Source organism: Oncorhynchus masou, chromosome 28 (genome assembly GCF_036934945.1).
Source record: "Oncorhynchus masou masou isolate Uvic2021 chromosome 28, UVic_Omas_1.1, whole genome shotgun sequence".
Taxonomy (NCBI): domain Eukaryota; kingdom Metazoa; phylum Chordata; class Actinopteri; order Salmoniformes; family Salmonidae; genus Oncorhynchus; species Oncorhynchus masou.
Genome location: NC_088239.1, coordinates 64,126,661 through 64,146,309, shown reverse-complemented (window position 1 = coordinate 64,146,309; position 19,649 = coordinate 64,126,661). Strand labels below are relative to the sequence as shown.

Genomic DNA, 19,649 nt, shown 5'->3' with positions numbered 1-19,649 from the left:
GACATTTCATACTTTTTAATTAATAGAAAAACTGAATTCCACTTTGACATTATGTGTAGGCCAGTGCCATAAAATCTAAATTGAATCCATTTTAAATTCAGGCCGTAACACAACAACATTTGGAAAAGGTCAAGTGAAGGTAAAAAGCAAAACAATAGTGTCAGTTTGAAGTAGTTTTACAAGCCACTGCTAACTAGCGTTAGCACAATGACTGGAAGTCTATGGGTATCTGCTAGCATGAACAACAGATGTAATCTCTTTTTTTCTACCCCTTTTTCGTGGTATCCAATTGTTAGTAGCTACTATCTTGTCTCATCGCTACAACTCCCGTACGGACTCGGGAGAGACGAAGGTTGAAAGTCATGCGTCCTCCGATACACAACCCAACCAAGCCGCACTGCTTCTTAACATAGCGCGCATCCAACCCGGAAGCCAGCCGCACCAATGTGTTGGAGGAAACACCGCGCACCTGGCAACCTGGCCCACCACAGGAGTCACTGCGCGATGAGACAAGGATATCCCTACCGGGCAAGCCCTCCATCTCCTGATAAGATGGGCATACAAAACATGTCAGTCAAACCCGGACGACAGAGACTGGACGCGAACCCAGAGTCTCTGGTGGCACAGCTGGCGCTGCAGTACAGCGCCCTTAACCACTGTGCCACCCGGGACGCTAGGAGATACCCATAGACTTCCAGTTATTGTACTAACGCTAGTTAGCATTGGCTCGCAAAACTACCTCCAGCTTCCTTCATAAAAATTGACATAAAAATGGTATCCACAAGTTTATCTGACTTTGAGGAAGTAGATAAAGAACCTCTTTGCCCAAATCCCAAAATATCCCTTTAATGTGGAGTGAGATGGAGTCAGTGACGACCATTCAGTGTTCCCTCAGCTTTGGCCAATCCCTTGCATTGAAAGAAGGCATCCTGGCAAGGTTCACGACCCAGGAAGGTCTTCAGCATGTCCCTTCCATCCACAGAACCACCAGCCTCCAGAATCACCCTCCTGTACTCCTTCCCCACCTGATGATAAGATGGGCATACAAAACATGTCAGTCAAACTTCAAGGCTTAAATTCAAGTACATTTTGGGTACATAAGAGTAGAGTATGATAAATGGTGTAATATTACTCACACACAAGGAAGCACTCAAAGATGCTTGCCAATCAAATGGAACTTGAAGGCTTAAATTCTTTATTTATTAAAAGTATAGATGCATACCAATTTTTAAATATGTTAATTCAAGATGAATGGGGAGTGGATTGATTTTGCCACACCTTGGGGTTCATGATTCCTTCCTTTTTGAAACGACTGAAGAAGAGGTCCATGGAATAGACCTCGCTCCACAGGTAGCCATAGTACTGGCCATCGTAGCCCCCAGCCAAGTGACTAAAACTAGCTGTCATATTTGTACCTGGAGTAAAAAATAATCATGTTGTATTCTTTGAGAACAATAAATCCTTACGGGAGGAACATTGTTTTAATATTTGAATTGTAATGTAAATTCATATTCTAATTAAATGCCATTATATTATCACTGGTGTGAAACCTGGAGTAGCGGGGATCCCCAGGATGTCTTGGCAGTGCTCGGCGAACACCTCGGCAGTGTCGGCATGGGACTTGGTGTGCAGAGACTGGTCCACTTTACTGAGCACTACCTGACGCAGGTTCATCAGACCTGAACAAGACAGGCACATGAGTGGGAGTCTGTTGGATGTCAAGTTATTTTAATGGTATTTTAACAAATATTTTGGATTTGAAGGGAACAGAAATGCATGCTACCAAAGACTATGGATGCTATCCATTTGGAAAGTACTCAGACCCCTTGACTTTTTCCACATTTTGTTACGTTACAGCCTTGTTTTAAATTGATTAAATCGTTTTTTCCCCCTCACCAATCTACACACAATACCCCACAATGACAAAGCAAAAAGAGGTTTTTAGATATTTTTGCAAATTTACAAAAAATAAAACCTGAAATATGACATTTACATAAGTATTCAGACCCTTTACTCAGTACTTTGTTGATGCACCATTGGCAGCGATTACAGCCTCGAGTCTTCTTGGGTATGACGCTACAAGCATGGAACACCTTGGCCTGAATGCCAAGTGTCACGTCTGGAGAAAACCTGGTACCATCCCTACTGTGAAGCATGGTGGTGGCAGCATTATGCTGTGGAGATGTTTTTCAGAGGCAGGGACTGGGAGACTAGTCAAGATCAAGGGAAAGATGAAAGGAGCAAAGTACAGAGAGATCCTTGATGAAAACCTGCTCCAGAGTGCTCAGGACCTCAGACTGGGGTGAAGGTTCACCTTCCAACAGGGCAATGACCCTAAGCACACAGCCAAGACAACGCAGGAGTGGCTTCGGGGCAAGTCTCTGAATGTCCTTGAGTGTCCCAGCCAGAGCCCGGACTTGAACCCGATAAAACAACTCTAGAGAGACCTGAAAATAACTGTGCAGCAACGGTACTGTGTGTAAATTACTGAAAGAATACATTTTTTTTAAACATGTTTAAATAAGGCTGTAACGTAACAAAATGTGAAAAAAGTCAAGGGGTCTGAATACTTTCAGAATGCACTGTATATCCAGTAGGATAGATTGAATGGGATAAATGCACTACTCACTTCTTAGTTACCTTATTACAGTGTATGTGTGATCCCTGACCTGTGTTGGCGACTCTGGAGGCGATGAGTTTGTTGAGCAGGTTGTCGGGGATGGGGCTGCCGTCTTTGTAGTGGCGAGACATCCTCCTCAGGGGCTCCTTCTCCCATACCCAGTTCTCCAGCATCTGAGATGGCACCTCCACAAAGTCTGTCTCCACCAGGGTCCCACTGAACTCTGAGAACGTCGTCTAGGGAGGGCCGTGGAGATCATAATACACTATCACTTCAGGACCATAATTTAATCGAGGATAGCGTGTCGTGTGCACCCCATGTGTGCTTGACTTCATAATATATGCTACTGGTATGCTACTGAATATCACCCCCCACCAGAAAAGCCTACCCTAGAGCAGAGTTCGTGCATGACGTGGCCAAACTCATGAAAGAAGGTCTCCACCTCGTGGTGCTGCAGCAGAGAGGGCCAACCTTTCGTAGGCTTGGTGAAGTTGGCCACCATGGCCGCAACCGGCAGCATACGTTTCCCATCAGGCCCCAGGCAGCCCGGCTGGAGCCCAAAGCAGGCAGCATGACCGTACTTCCCTTCTCTGGAGAGAGGACACAAGGTAAATGACTCAACATCAAGCACAGTGTGAATCACACTCTGAACCTTAAAATAGTGTGCTATGGTAACTTCAACAAGAGCAACTAACCCTGTATCCCTACCAGGAGTATACAACTATAGCCCCGATAGCACCCCACAGTCCTACTGATGTTCATATTTCTCTGGCCTTTCACCTGGGATGCAGGTCCAAGTAGAACCGGCCGATCTCCTCCCCAGTGGCCGTGTCCAGTACAGAGTAGAGGCTGACGTTGTCGTGCCACACGTGGGCGCTGGTTACCCGCTTAAAGTTAAGGCCAAGCAGTTCCTGGTAGATACTGAGCAACCCCTCTGTCACCACCTCCAGAGAGAAGTACTCGATCAGCTTGTCCTTGTCTACAGCAAACTTCACCTGCTCCACCTGGTTCATGTAGTAGGGCAGGTCCCAGGCGTTGATCTGTCCATCGAAGGCCTTCCCCCGCATGGCACAGTCCCTCTTCTTCAGGGCCAGGATATACTTCCTTTCTTTGATTCCCACCGGCTTCAGTTTAGCATAGAACTCATCTGTGAAGTAGGGGACATGGAAAATATATCAAAATTGAGTGAATGACACCTCACCTCAATTTCAAAGTGTTTTTTTGTGTTTTTGTTATCAGTGCTAGAGAAGTTAATGAAGCACACAATTTAAATAACAGAGGCAGCTGACTGACCAACATTTTTCGAATCTGACTATTGGTAAGGTATTACCTGTTTGTTACATATCTGAATACTGTGTAATAAAGTTCTACATTGATATTTGTCAGGCATAGAGAAAAATTATATAATACGTTTCCATCTCTGAGGTTATTGTTGAGCAATAAGAGTTTTTGCCATATTGACACACAGTGGGGGGTCAAGTTGTTTAGTCAAGTAAGAGGTCATACCTAGAAAGCATGCCACATTGTTGGTATTCTTGGCCATGTTCATCTCAAGCACACAGTTGGCGTGGGTACTGAAACCCAGTAGCTGTGCCACCTTTGACCTCAGCTCAATCAGCTTCTCCAGAATGACTGTGTTTACCTGCAACAAGACAAACTTTCAGGAAGTCTGACACACATGGTCATAAACACTGTATGTTGACTTTCATGAGAACTCTGAACTCTGTCAATAAGTAAACTGGTCTTGGGATGCCCTGAAAAAGTTGGCTAAACTTATTATAATATTGCATTTTTTAGGGTGCCTTGATTTCTGAAGGAACTGCACCCCTTGGCACCCTTATAATTCCAACCGTTGTTATTGATGCCAAGTGGCAAACCAACATTGCTGATAAAAAACAAAATCAATCGATCAACCAACCAACCAACCAAACAAACAATAAAACAATACATTAATCCATTACACATTTGATTTGTATAACTCTTTAAAAATACATGTGGACCAAGAGCAGGTGGTTTTACCTCCTTACATCTGCTATGGAAAGCAGTCTCCATCTTCCTCCTGGTCTCAGCCATGTGGCACCTCTTCATCAGAGGGTAGTAGTGAGGGTATGCCAATGATACCTTGTACCGCCTGTCCTCAGTCTTCTCCAGACCATTCAGATAGCTATCCGCTAGGCCACCTTTGAGGTAAAAAGCAGGAGTCAACACCCAAATATTCAAAGAAACATGGTAATGATATATCAAGGATATATGAAGGACATATTACGACAAGAATACACAGTGCCTTCGGAAAGTATTCAGACCCCTTGACTTTCCACATTTTGTTACGCTACAGCCTTATTCTAAAATTGATTAAACTGTTTTTTTCCCCCCTCATTGATCTTAACTCAAAACCCCATAATTACAAAGCAAAAACAGGTTTTTAGAAATTTTTGCAAATTTATAAAAGAAATCTAAAACAGAAATATTACATTTACATAAGTTGTCAAACCCTTTACTCGGTACTTTGTTGAAGCACCGTTGACAGCGATTACAGCCTCGAGTCTTTTCGGTATGACGCTACAAGGTTCGCACACCTGTATTTGGGGAGTTTCTCCCATTCTTTACTGCAGATCCTCTCAAGCTCTGTCAGGTTGGATGGAGAGCGTTGCCGCACAGCTATTTTTAGGTTCAGAGACTTGTCCCGAAGCCATTCCTGCATTGTCTTGGCTGTGTGCTTAGGGTCGTTGTCCTGTTGGAAGGAGAACCTTTGCCCCAGTCTGAGGTCCTAAGAGCCCTGTGGCAGGTTTTCATCAAGTATCTCTCTGTACTTTGCTCAAGTCATCTTTCCCTCGATCCTGACTAGGCTCCCAGTCCCTGCTGCTCTAGGAAGAGTCTTGGTGATTCCAAACTTCTTCCATTTAATAATGATAGAGGCTACTGTGTCCGTAGGGACCTTCAAAGCTGCAGAAATGTTTTGGTACCCTTCCCCAGATCTGTGCCTCGACACAATCCTGTCTCGGAGCTCTATGGACAATTCCTTTGACCTCATGACTTGGTTTTTGCTCTGACATGCACTGTCAACTGTGGGACCTTATACAGACAGGTGTGTGCATTTCCAAATCATGTCCAATCAATTGAATTTGCCACAGGTGGACTCCAATCAAGTTGTAGAAACATCTCAAGGATGATCAATGGAAACAGGATGCACCTGAGCTCAATTTCCAGTCTAATAGCAAAGGGTCTGAATACTTATGCAATACTAATGTAAATTTCTGTTTCATAATATATACATTTTCAAAAATGTCAAAAAACGTGTTTTCGCTTCATCATTATGGGGTGATGTGTGTAGATTGATAAGGAAAACCATTAATTTAATACATTTTAGAATAAGGCTGTATCGTAATAAGATGTGGAAAAAGTAAAGGGGTCAAGGACAATCATAATTAGTCGTTTCATTTCTTTTAGTGCTGGTGCTGCTTACTTAGTTCATTTTCACTGAATATTAGATACGTGTTTTCCTCATTTAGATTTTGGTTGAAGTCGATTGAGAGTTCATTGATGAGTTTTGACAATCTTTTGACTTCCTAGAGAGAAGAAATTACCACATTGTTATGAGAACTCTACAATGTCGAAAGTATAGACTGTTTGACTTTCAGTGCTACAAATCACATAACAGCCTCATATCAAATCTTCAAACAAATGTAATGTTGTTTTCAGCACTTAAGCGCCACTGAGGAATCCTTTCCCTTATGTGTATTAAACTCCAAAGTTTGTATTACCTCCTGTATATCCTTTGACAAGTGCAATCCATTCCTCTTCCCTAATGTGATAAGACGGTCTAAGAATCTCTTGGCCTCAGGCGTTAGATTGTCCAGCTGCTTCTCCTGCAAGAAAAAAATCAGACCACTCTGAGGATGCACTTGTGCCATGTTGGCAGAACATTTCATATTACCCTTATGTCCCATTGATTACCTATGGTGTGATTTTGTGTGTGTCTGTCTGTCTGTGGTGTGTGTGTTTGTGTGGTTCTGTCAGTCCGCCAGGCCTCCACCTGGCAGGGCTTGGAGCGGTCTCCACCGTCACATGTCTGTCGGTACCTTGACTGCTTCCAGGGCCCCAATGACAGGGAGGACTTAATCTGGTCTCTCAATGAAATAGCTGTGGCCATGGATACAACTTCATTACAAAGGGCAATAAATAGTCTGGAGAGAACACTGTCTCATCTCAGTGTTTTGGGAGTACAAACCTCTTCCAGATTATTGATCCAAATCAATTGATTGATTGATTATGAAATAATGTGTCAATGTGTGGATTGACCAGTTCACTATCTATGATATGTGAAAATGATGGTCAGTAGACTAACAGTGTTTTTTAGCGGGATCAAGCCACTTGGCATCAGCTGGTGCCAGACCGTTAACGGGATCAAATTACTGTAGGCTAAATATGAACCAATGGTATCAAATGAGGGCACATTTAGAACGAATGAACTCTCAGTATGCTACGCTACCAACTAGCCAAAGCCAACAATTTAATTACATAACACCTCAAAATGACCTTGAAATAAATATTATTTGGCTCCCTCCATACTTAGTCATAAATGATTTTGGCCATATGTGTATGTATATATTGTACCTACATTAGTTAGTTAATAAGTAGTTAATTAGTTAGTTGTACCTGCAAGGCAATCACTCTGTGAAACACATCTTCCCTCATACTTGTCTCCACATCAAAGTCAGACAGCTTCTTGTCTGCTTCTGTGCTCGCTGAGCGCACCTCCTTACAAGCAGACACGTATTGGGGAAAATCCAGAACATGGCGCTGTGCTGGGGAACAAATGCAGGAAAGATAAAGGTGGCATATTCAGCTGGTCCAGGGAAGAAACAAAAAGAGGTTTGAGCTCAAACAACTGGAGCAGAAGTGTTGTCTAAAAATGTGTAATTACTGCATAAAAAAATGTGAAGCGAGAGACATCTACATATAAAAAAATAATTCTGTTTCAACTGTTTCAACATTAAAAACACATTTGTGACCTTTTAATCAACTAAGATCGGTGTGGCTCAGATCAGACAATAACATACCTGCATATTCTAATTTGGCATTGGCCAGGGCTTTTAAGGTGTTTTTAATGGTCACTTGTTCTACATCCAGAGATCCGATGTCATCGTAGACCTGTTTGATCCTCTGGACCAGGCTCTCTGTCATGTTCTTGATCTGGTCTGGGGTCAGGTCCCATCTCATGGTGTTCCTGTTGTTGTAGTCTGCTGTGCTAGCTACTGTGACTGCATGGGAACAGTTTTTGGCAGCAGGTAACACCAGCCCATTCTGCAGGGTCATTCTCACACCGGGTTTAGAACCAAACACTCTGAAGAAAAGAAAATAACTACAAAAAAACGACAAAATCATGTGCATGACATTCGCAACTTTTTGTACATTTCATATAACCTCAGGGTGATTTAATTCACTTGAAATACTGTACATTCTAGGAAACATACTGGAATGCTAAGAAATACAAGGAAAGATTTATCTTAAACTCTAATCTTCACACGTACCCATACTTAAGACTAAATGGCACCAGTATATATTAAGCAACGATTGCGTTAGGTTAAAACAGTAGTCACCAACCTATCGATCGCGACTGGCATTCATAGTCAATCACCAAATATTTCTGTAGAAAAGCCAACGACAAAGGCTTGCGCTCCCTTTTCTCGTGTTGCGCTGTTGGTCGTAGATGCACTTCATTCAGAAGCCCTGTACACCGGCGAGACAAAGTGTTCCCATTTGGAAATATTTAATTTGTCTGAAAAGACCAAATCAGGCCACCGGGTGGACCGGGAGACCTGTGGCTAAATCGAGTCAAAGTTTGATACCAAAGTTTGATACGAGCCTACCTGAGATTTCATGACTTGTAAAACCATGACCAGAGAGAGACTGTCAAAGAATAAAAGGAAAGAGTTGCTGTTTTTATGAGTCAGTACATCTTTTTATTCAGCAGTCAAAACTATTTTTATTCAACATTAAAGTGGCCATAAATGTTTTTGGCAACAAAACATAAAATGCGCGTCTCCCTACGTCCACTAGCGCTGCAGCTGCAATCAATGAGCAGACAAGTGTATCGATAACCCTGCGTTTTTATTATTATAGCAGCTCGTCGTGTATATTTTAATATCGAGGAATATTTCACTTCCTCTGGTTTTAGGAATAACATGAAGTTGTGCATGAGGCAGATGATGTGCGATTCGAGTTTCGCCATCTGGTTGAAGACGGTGTCCGCTCTCTGGTCAGTCTCACCGGTGGAAAGGAAGGATAGAATAGGGACCGTGAGAGGCGGACCCTCTGCTGCTCTTTCTCGCCCTCCGCTGAGACTAATGCCATGTTCAAAACCACTGTAAATTCGGAAATCCTATACTTCAGACTTCAGTGCATTAAAGACAACTGGAATGTTTTATCGAGCTCCGACTTTTCGAGCTGAAGATCACTGACGTCATGATTTGACCTCATCCCCCGTCCCCCTCAGCTGTACCTTGCAAGTGCTACACCAACTGATCTATTTTAATATCAAAGCTTGAGTTTTGATATATATTTTTGGTCTGAGAAGAACAAAGAATAATTGCCAGGCTAGGCATATAGCCAATATGCGGTGATAATGTATTAGGCCTACTAAACGAACCTCATTCCTACATAAATGTTTTTATTAGGTTAATGTTACATTGTTTAAATCATGTTTGTTTTTGTTTTTTTAAATCTGAGCGGTAGATCTTGGCTTGCTTTTTGACTGAGAAAGTGACCACTGGGTTAGACGATAGTCTGTAAATACTTAATGTCAGGTGCTATTTGCTTTTATTTAATGGCCGTTAAGACTTTCGCACGATCGTCACTACCACTTGGATACATTTACCCAGATGACTGACAACTGATCCCACAACACATATTGGTGAAAATGGTTACAGGCCTAGATAACCTTGAGATTATTATAGGCTGTGTCATATAACGGCTTTGTTGTGCTTTTGTATTGGCTGTTAAAATAAAATACAAATATATAAAAGCATAACTAAATTAAATGTAGCTTAAGTTGCCATAGGTTACTGTAGCAGTCATTTCAGACAGAAAGGGATAGCAATAGATTGTTGCAGTGTGTGATCATTCCAAGAATAGACAATGTGACATTGCCAATGTTACAGTACACAGAAAATGTGTCTCTCCTTTTTACCTTAAATGACTCAAGGTTATAAAAGCTATATATGATGAAACACTGTTATGAACTGCTTTAGCTACGCTGTAACTCTATAATGTTGCAGTGCAGTGTGAGAACTTACTGTTAGATCGTCTCTGGGCTGTTCTGTGGGCTTAAGAGAATGTAACATTGCCAATGTACTACACAGTAGTTCTAACACCGTTTTTGTCATATCGAGCACATGTATCCTATCACGTGTAAGCGCCTATAGTTTCTATATACCCTTGAGTCATTGCGAAACCGATTAAGTAAACAAACAATACATTATTAAAAGGTCATAGGCAAAGCCACGGAACTTGAACCACCCAACAACACCAATACAGACAAATGCTGTGCATTTTCTTCCTGGCTAACGATGTCCATCCAGCCAGCCGAATTATTTGGCATGACCTCAACAGCAATAAGACCGAAACTTGATATGCGCTCATAAAATTTAAAATGGACTGGCGTACATAAATTACATACTCAATGTCCAACCTTTCAAAAAAATGGGAACTGGACTTGTAATGTGTAGTTTTACGGCTTTAGCTTTAACAACGAAATGATGTTATACTCTCCATACATTAAATCTTTATAAGACCTGGAGAGCTCATAGTTATCTTGTTTCATAGCTTGCACGGTATGCCTATAAAAGCCACACATGATTCATGCCTTTGGTTAATTATAGTACCTCCCTTAGCTATGGCAACTAGTAACACAGCAACAACAATAATTAATGTGGAATTAACAAACACGAGCACGACTTTGACAGGAGCCTACCTGCAAGGAGTTCGCCACACTACAATTCTTATCAAAAACATGCCAGCAGCGAGTTCATGCAGTTTTTTTGCGTGCAATTCGCAAACCCTCTCTCCTCCAACCTCTGCTGTACTTGACAGCTCCAGCATTGAACTATAATGAGCTTCAGTCGTGCTATTATGAATCGGTTCACTTCCGTTGTGAAATGCGCAGGCGCCGGAGATGCGATCAATCTGACAGAAGTTCTCATGACGCCATAGCGGGGACTGCTGGAAAATATCTCAGGTAGGTGGGCGGGGGCGTCGAATGACATCCCTTGAATCAATGCAATGTTGTTATTTACAATGTTACAGTACTGTATTTAAGATAGAAAATAGATATCAGCCTGCCTTTATTTTCTCCGGTGAATAGCTGCTTCATTATAGCGATGCTCAGTCATTATTATAGGCTACAGACTATGGGTAGAGAGGCGCACTGTCGGTGATCATCCTGGATGATGATGTATTTGGACACGCTATGTAAATAATCAATATATGTCTGTCATCAACGACTGCTATTTACTTTAGATGATGATGCATTAGGTTGACATGATGAAATCTCAAGTCCCTAGTCGGCATTACATCACACGGCATCATCCCATGTCAACACTACATATTTTGTTATTAGAAGGGACTATGTCAACAGAACAGAGGTTGCCTGTTCTTGAAATGTCAAACAAGCATGATTATGAATTTTAGACTTTTCAAATGTCAACATTGTGAGGTTATTATGCATGGTTGCAAAACTATTGATCACACAAGAGAAAATTAATTGAAATCAAAGTTGTTGTTTTTTTGCCATACATTGATTGTATACTGTCATATTTTATTTCACAGCCATGTCTATCTTATAATATGGGAAAGCATGGGGTCCGTCTCTCCTATGTGCCCCTTGTTGTGTAGGTTATGTGTCATTTATAATGGCACATGTTGCCCCTGGAAAGTTAATGCAGTGCAGTAATTCTATTACTGCAGTGTACGGTAATACAATATCTCACAATCAAAAAATTGAATTAGTAGACAAATAGATACTTATATGTGGAATGTGTATCACATCAAAATCTTAATTCTGTTGAATGTCCAGCCGCAAGTAACAGTAGTAACTTATTTTGGGAAATCTACAGTGAAGTGAAGAGCTATCAAATGTATGAGTGTGTGATGTGTGTATGATACCGAGAGTTTCATGATTACTGAACTGTGTTTTGCTTATACAGAATGGCTTATACACACACAATTTTCCCTTGAGTTGTCTTGGAAACAGACTTGCATCTTTCTGCTGGCAGTAACATACTATATTTGGTGCCATGTATTAACAACTTGGGTCCAACATACCACATTACAGTGACTTGAGATACCATAAGTAAGGGAGTCCAGTAACCATAGAACTGTTCAACTGTCATAAAACAATCATTCATGACACTTCTTTAGTTTGAATGAACTCTGCAGCCTCTTACTGTGTGGTATTCTATTCTATTCTATTGTATGTATCCCTTACATTTCCTATACTATTCTATTCTATGTGTCTCCAAACTAAATATTATATTCTATTCCTCTTTATCTCTAAACCTCTCATGCCCAGTTGTTTGAAGTGAAAATGGCAGTGGAGAAGCGCTTGGCATTCTCTATTGTGCAGTTCCTGCGAGATCAAACACACTGTGGTGCTTTGAATTCCGATGAGCAGGAAAGCCTTGAAGGTAGGTCAGTGTGGAATCACTCTCTGTTCACAAAGTTTTTGCTAAAACTGCTTATAAAATACTGCATTCAGCTCTCTCCAATTCAAGGATTTCTAAACACATTTGGACTATAATAACATATGCACTATGTTATCTAATGGACCTATAACCATAATATAAACAGTTCCATTGAATCAAAGCTACTCAGTGTTTACTATTATGCTATTGCAACACTGTTTTGCCATTGGAGTCGCCATACAATGTTTGGAGACAACCTTCAAGATCAACTCCAGTGACTGTCATCTCGCAGCACCACAACCTCTCACTGAAATATTCCTCAACTCTCTCCTCAAGGTGGGAAGGTTACTCTCTGATTCACTACCTTGTTTCAAACTCTTTTACCCAATCTACAACATTCGTCTGTCTGTGTGCAGTTAATCAATCTTGCTCAAATCAGTTGTAACCTCGCAAATGCAGTGAACTACAAATGGAAAGGTGTGTATAATGCTTGATTGACAAATGTGACTGCATTTCATTAGAATGACCAGAATAACCTGGTGCTACCAGAGACATCCCCATCACCAGAAGACACAGAAAGGGCAGAACAGTTGAAGAATGAAGGTACTTTGAATATGACACTTCGAATATGACACTTTGAAAATGTATTGTAGACTTCTGATAAATACACATTGGATAAGTTCAAGTGTACTACAGTTTGTTCCCATAGTGACATTGTTTGGTAATTTTGTGGTAACATTTGTCAGTAGACGTGTTCTGGTCTTCAGCCTGGTATTATCTCAAAAAGCGATACCTCTATTTCATACGCAGGGAACAATCATATGAAAGAGGAGAACTACAGCTGTGCGGTGGAGTGTTACACAAAAGCCATCGATTTAGACCTCCGAAACGCTGTCTACTTCTGTAACAGGTACACACAAGCACTTCTGAAATGGTTCAAGATGTAACACTGTACTCAATGAGAAATGCAGAACACATGTGTAACACCTATATTATATACACTACCGTTCAAAGGTTTGGGGTCACTTAGAAATGTCCTTGTTTTTTAAAGAAAAGCAAATTTTTTGTTCATTAATATAACATCAAATTGATCAGAAATACAGTTTAAACATTGTTAATGTTGTAAATTACAATTGTAGCTGGAAACAGCAGATTTTTTATGGAATATCTACATAGGTGTACAGAGGCCCATTACCAGCAACCATCACTCCTGTGTTCCAATGGCACGTTGTGTTACCGAATCCAAGTTTATAATTTTAAAAGGCTAATTGATCATTAGGAAACCCTTTTGCAACTATGTTAGCACAGCTAAAAACTGTTGTCTGATTAAAGAAGCAATAAAACTGGTCTTCTTTAGACTAGTTGAGTATCTGGAGCATCAGCATTTATGGGTTCAATTACAGGCTCAAAATGGCCAGAAACAAATTACTTTCTTCTTAAACTTGTCAGTCTATTCTTGTTTTGAGAAATGAAGGCTATTCCAGTTGTGCACCGGGGCCTCCCACTCCTCTTTCTATTCTGGTTAGAGACAGTTTGCTCTGTTCTGTGAAGGGAGTAGTACACAGCGTTATACGAGATATTCAGTTTCTTGGCAATTTCTTGCTTGGGATAGCCTTCATTTCTCAGAACAGATATTCCATAAAAAAACAACTGTTTCCAGCTACAATTTTAATTTACAACATTAACAATGTCTATACTGTATTTGTGATCAATTTGATGCTATTTTCATTGACAAAAAAATGTGCTTTTCCTTCAAAAACAAGGACATTTCTAAGTGACCCCAAACTTTTGAACGGTAGTGTATGAATGTCTGAGTCACTATTGTGAACAGTTGGAGTATAACTCTTACAGTAGACTTGTTTCATGCATACACAATGCGCTCATAATTGCTGTATGTTTGAGCTGAAAGACATGGCACACAACAGCCTCGCATGCCTCTTGTCAGAGATACAGTAGGTCTGGTGAACTAGACTACTGGCTATAGGAACACCAAGATGCTGCAACCTTTGCATGCCTTATTGATCTGAGTCCTAATAAATTAACCAGTGCGTCTGGTTGTGTGGCTGGCTGTTGCTGTTATCATCAACGCAGGGCTGCAGCACACAGTAAACTGGGGAACTACACAGAGGCAACGGGAGACTGTGAAAGGGCCATAGGGATCGACCCTAGCTACAGTAAAGCCTATGGGAGAATGGGGTGAGTTAGACATGGGAGAGGAGTGGAAATGTCTGGTCTTTATTTAGATTATTATTTTGACAATTTTAAAAACAAGCATACATAAAACTTGAAAAAGGCATACATGTACATGAGTTAAATCACCAAGATAAGACACAAAGTCTGGGTTTTATTTCCATTGTGGTCAGGTATCTTGTGAGGAATATGACATTGCTTTTTGGGACTGTTTAAGGTTCAATAGCATCTGTTGACTGGTATGGTTTGTATGAGATGATAGAGCAAGAATATGGCTTGAAAATAGTCATTATTTTGCTCAGGAGTTAAACTCACTGCACTGCTCCAATGTCTCTTATTTCATTTTTCTATAGATTGGCATTGACTGCTATGAATAAGTACCCAGAGGCCATCTCCTATTTTAAGAAAGCTCTGGTTTTAGATCCAGGGAATGACACCTACAAATCCAACCTGAAGATCGCTGAGCAGAAACAAAAAGAGGCATCCAGTCCTGTCAGTAGTGCTGCTAAAGTTTTTAACTCAATTTCACATTGTTAGCATTAACACTGCATGTAATAATGTGTCATTACTTCCCTACAAATATGGTCACTACACCTCCAAGAATATACACTTTATTTACATTTGAACTAAACTTTAAGAAGGATTCTTCATGTATTACACTTGTCTTATATCCCACAAGTATTCAAGTGTATCAAGATGTCCCAGTTGTGTCAACAGCCAGTGTTGGGGAGTAGTGAACTACACGTAGTTCAACTAGTAATTTAATTACATTTAGCAGTAGCTTGGTGGTAGTTGAACTAAATTCAACTCTAGGTAGTGTTTTTTGTAGTTCATTTGTTTTTTGCCATGGAGCAGTGTAGAAAACCACTATAACTACACATGACTTTTTTCTTGATTTTTTTTGTTGTTGAGTGATGTAGGCAAGAATTTCCTTCTTTTTTGGCATCAGACATGCCTAATTATTACTTGAAACATAATTTTTTGTGTTTCATAAGCAAAATTGCACATTCTGTTGACATCTGACTCCAGAGTGAATTGTTCTTGCAATTTGTAGTCTATAACATTTCAGATTTAGTAGTATGGATGTAGTGAACTACTATTTAAAAGTAACTTTAGTTCAGTAAACTATATTTAGGTAGCTTTAGTGTAGCTTAACTTCTTCCAGTGTGAAGTAATTAGTAGCTTGTTAAACCATATTTTCAGAGTAGCTTCCCCAACACTATCAACAGCTATATCAGACACGTTTAATATTCCTGCTCTGAGCAGTGGTACAAAATTATATTATATATATGGACAGATTTATCTTGTCAGATTTAACTTAACGAAGCCTTTGAATGTTTTCTTGTTACAGATGGCTACGGGACTGGGATTTGACATGGCCAGCCTTATCAACAACCCTGCCTTCATCAGCATGGTACGACTGAGATTAGTGATGGGCTAGAATAAACAACTGCACACAGCATACCTGGGTGGAAATAAATTTAGTTTACGGTAGGCGGGGGCATGTGTAAACGATGTGAAATGGCTAGCTAGTTAGCAGTGGTGCGCGCAAATAGCATTTCAATCGGGTGAAGTCACTCGCTCTGAGACCTGAAGTAGTGGTTCCCCTTGCTCTGCACGGGCCAGTTTTTGTGGCGCGATGGGTAACGATGCTTCGTGAGTGACTGTTGTATGTGTGCAGAGGGTCCCTGGTTCGAGCCCGGGTAGGGGCGAGGGACGCATGAAAGGTATACTGTTACACATGCACTTTAGGACTATTCCATTGGTTCCATCACAGTGGGCCAGCGACATCAAGCTTACCTGCACTATTTGAAAGAAAACTAATACTATAGTTGACCCAGGCTTGATGCACATTGCAGTCCCTCCAGGGCCAAGGCCATCCCTTGTCTCGGCAAATCCTTGACATTGGTTCCTCATACTTATTTTATGAGTGTTTGTGATACGGTTACTAGTGAAGAATGCTTCCTAAAATTGACCCCATGCCTGACACAGTTGGCCTGGTTTTCCACCAATGCCATTGTCAAGGGGCCTGGGGACTTTTAAGGGGCTGATCATGACTGGGTGATAGAACAGTTGGCAGTAGGAATGCCTGCCAGGCAGAGTGCATGTCTTTATAAGCATACCGATCCTTCATGGAAGCAGCTGGGCTGAATCCTGAATAGTTTTACTAGACAGCAATGACATTGTTGTGCTGCTAAGTAGCCATGCTACTAGAGAATGCATCTCGTTCCTCTTTAACACTGTTAACTGTCTTTTTCACACATTTAAATGGGCAACATGGTGATTTCCTGCTGGCTTTGTGCACGTTCACAGGCCGCCAGTGTGATGCAGAACCAACAAGTGCAACAGCTGTGAGTGTTCTGCATGTTTAAGCAGCATACCCAGGGATGTGTGGCTCAATAGTGTAAAGCTACATCCTCAACTTTTCCTCAATCTGCACTGATTATGATAAATAACCCCCACTCTCTGAGGGTGTCTCAGAGGTGGTATATGCAACAAACACATTTCCAATTCACACATGCACATGTGCTCACACATGCATAATACACACTTGTGTGAAAATAGGACAAATGTAAGCGCCCACAAATGTGTTATTATTAAATAGATGAAAGACACCCCACTGAAACTATTGAGACACAGTCCAACAAGATGTTTTAAGTTTATAAAAATACCCTCCATCCCCCTAATTCATAATGCTGTAATCATTGCTTTAAGTCAGAATTGAGGAATTACTGTTTAATTATGCTCAGATGTTTTTGTTAAAATGGCGTGTGACACGTTTATAACTCTTGGGTTCTCTCTCGTCCTCGCTCTCTCTGTGGGCAGTATGTCAGGGATGATGTCCAATGCGGTCGGTGGTCCAGCAGCAGGAGTGGGAGGACTGTCTGACATCTCCAGCCTGATTGAAGCGTACGTCAGCACCACAGGGTCATGACTGTAACATACACAGGGTCATGACTGTAACATACACAGGGACTCTCTGCTCCTGACCTTAGGGCTCAAATTACACATTTTAAAAAGCAACAGACAGATCAAGGATTACCTAAAAGTAAAGGCTACATTTTGGTCCAACATTTCTTTTGCTCAGAATTGTGAGGGACTCAAAGTAGCATGCTTCATCTATCTGTATGATAAACTACTTGACACAAGGACTACATTAACCTAGTATTTAAAGCAGAGAAAGCCTAAATGCCAGCTCGGCTGGCCTCTGTTTGCAGTGGTCAGCAGTTTGCCCAGCAGATTCAGCAGCAGAACCCAGAACTGATCGAACAGCTGAGGAACCACATCCGCAGCCGCTCCTTCAGTGGCAGCGCTGAGGAGCACTCGTGATCCACACAGGTCTGTGTATTAGAACACAGAGGTTAGGGCTCACTCTTACAAGGTGCATCTCCATAGTCTAAATTAGCTTCCTCCCCTTCATGTGCTCTAATGGAATGGTGAAAAGCAACATGGAGATTGCGGTGGATTTGTTTTTACCTGTCCAGTTATATCAATAGCAGAGACCTAACATTTGATTCTACGTGTGCTTTTGTTTTACCAGCAATAGATGGATCAGGATCTGGTTATGAATGACAAACTGTTATTACAATGTTGTTACACAAGGTGAAAAGGATGTTTGAATAACATGCATATTTCTTCCCTTTAGCGTACATTTCAATAGAGGAAGGGCAACCATATGTCGTGATTACAATCTCTACACCCATTCCTTAAACTCACATCACCGGCAGAGCTGGAATGAAGAGACAGACGGAGATGGGGACGATGGCACTTTACTGGGACTGTATCTTCAGAGAGGAGGGGAGAGATGAGAAACAGACTACACCTTCTACATACCTAATAAGAAGAGAGAGTATCCAACACATTCTATGTAGATACAACCACATTCTAGACACCCAATTAGTTTCAAAAACATTCCCACCAATCAGGAGAAAGAATATTCAGTTCGAGACCCAATCAGGAGACAGTCTCAACTAATTATTCTAAATATCCAACCCAGTGCACAGCAAATATTTATTCTTTCCTCAATAATGTTCCATTCCAAATGGATTTCTGTGTTTTGCTATAGTGTGTTGTAGTAGCAATGTGGAAACCAGTTCCGTGTTCCTATACTTTGGTATATTTTGTTGATCCTTTGGTCCGCACTGATTTCACTGATCCAACAGAATTGTACGTAGGAGAATGCAGGGGTGTATAGTGAGGTGAAACATTTAGATAGAAATTAAATTAATAGAGCTGATGGGATTTCCTATTCCACAGTACCAGTCAAAAGTTTGGAAACACCTACTTATTCAAGGGTTTTTCTTTATTTTACTATTTTCTACCTTGTAGAAAAGTAGTGAAGACATCAAAACTATGAAATAACACATATGGAATCATGTAGTAACCAAAACATTGTTCAACAAATACAAATCTATTTTACATTTTTGATTCTTCAAAGTAGCCACCCTTTGCCTTGATGACAGCTTTGCACACTCTTGCCATTCTCTCAACCAACTTCACCTGGAATGCTTTTCCAAAAGTCTAGAAGGAGTTCCCACATATGTTGAGCACTTGTTGGCTGCTATTCCTTCACTCTGCGGTCCAACTCATCCCAACAACAAACAAATGATAGTCCAACTAAGCGCAAACCAGATGGGATGGCATATCACTGCAGAATGCTGTGGTAGCCGTGCTGGTTAAGTGTGCCTTGAATTCTAAATTACTCTGGGTCTTTCTTTCCTGTGGCGGTCCTTATGAGAGCCAGTTTCATCATAGAGGTTGATAGGTTTTGAGACTGCACTTGAAGAAATGTTAAAAGTTCTTGAAATTTTCCAGATTGACTGACCTTCATCTCTTGAACTAATGATGGACTGCCATTTCTCTTTGCTTATTTGAGCTGTTCTTGGCATAATATGGACGAAATAGGGCTATCTTCTGTATGTCACCCCTACCAAGCCACAACACAACTGATTGACTAAAACACATCAAGGAAAGAAATTCAACAAATTAACTTTTAACAAGGCACACCTGTTAAGTGAAATGCATTCCAGGTGACTACCCCATGAAGCTGGTTGAGAAAACGCCAAGAGTGTGCAAAGCTGTCATCAAGGCAAAGGGTTGCTACTTTGAAGAATCTCAAAGATAAAATATATTTTGGTTGGTTACTACATGATTCCATA

The 19,649-nt window shown here is 41.0% G+C and overlaps 2 protein-coding genes across 5 annotated transcripts; one reads left to right on the top strand and one right to left on the bottom strand.

The window, feature by feature from the left end:
* On the bottom strand, positions 1 to 10,744 carry nln (neurolysin (metallopeptidase M3 family)). Of its 3 annotated transcripts, none has more exons than XM_064942903.1 (13): positions 10,593 to 10,744; positions 7,681 to 7,982; positions 7,277 to 7,425; positions 6,382 to 6,486; positions 6,084 to 6,186; positions 4,640 to 4,800; positions 4,127 to 4,262; positions 3,401 to 3,767; positions 3,009 to 3,210; positions 2,670 to 2,856; positions 1,551 to 1,679; positions 1,279 to 1,415; positions 1 to 1,025 (listed from the first exon to the last, which is right to left on the bottom strand). In XM_064942903.1, the coding sequence occupies exons 1-13, from the start codon at positions 10,718 to 10,720 to the stop codon at positions 867 to 869; spliced, it is 2,265 nt and encodes a 754-aa protein (XP_064798975.1). In that variant the 5' UTR covers positions 10,721 to 10,744; the 3' UTR covers positions 1 to 866. The 3 variants fall into 3 exon arrangements, with proteins under 3 accessions (XP_064798975.1, XP_064798976.1, XP_064798977.1); XM_064942904.1 differs by having other exon boundaries at positions 3,063 to 3,210; XM_064942905.1 differs by having other exon boundaries at positions 7,681 to 7,881.
* Positions 10,719 to 18,786, top strand: LOC135518060 (small glutamine-rich tetratricopeptide repeat-containing protein beta-like). Of its 2 annotated transcripts, none has more exons than XM_064942906.1 (12): positions 10,719 to 10,856; positions 12,189 to 12,303; positions 12,533 to 12,636; positions 12,822 to 12,903; positions 13,111 to 13,210; positions 14,392 to 14,496; positions 14,844 to 14,982; positions 15,842 to 15,904; positions 16,804 to 16,841; positions 17,317 to 17,400; positions 17,709 to 17,829; positions 18,137 to 18,786. In XM_064942906.1, exons 2-11 carry the CDS (start codon positions 12,204 to 12,206, stop codon positions 17,818 to 17,820), a joined length of 927 nt encoding a protein of 308 aa, XP_064798978.1. In that variant the 5' UTR covers positions 10,719 to 10,856; positions 12,189 to 12,203; the 3' UTR covers positions 17,821 to 17,829; positions 18,137 to 18,786. The 2 variants fall into 2 exon arrangements, with proteins under 2 accessions (XP_064798978.1, XP_064798979.1); XM_064942907.1 differs by having other exon boundaries at positions 17,709 to 17,851.
* Positions 18,787 to 19,649: the final 863 nt, after the last annotated feature.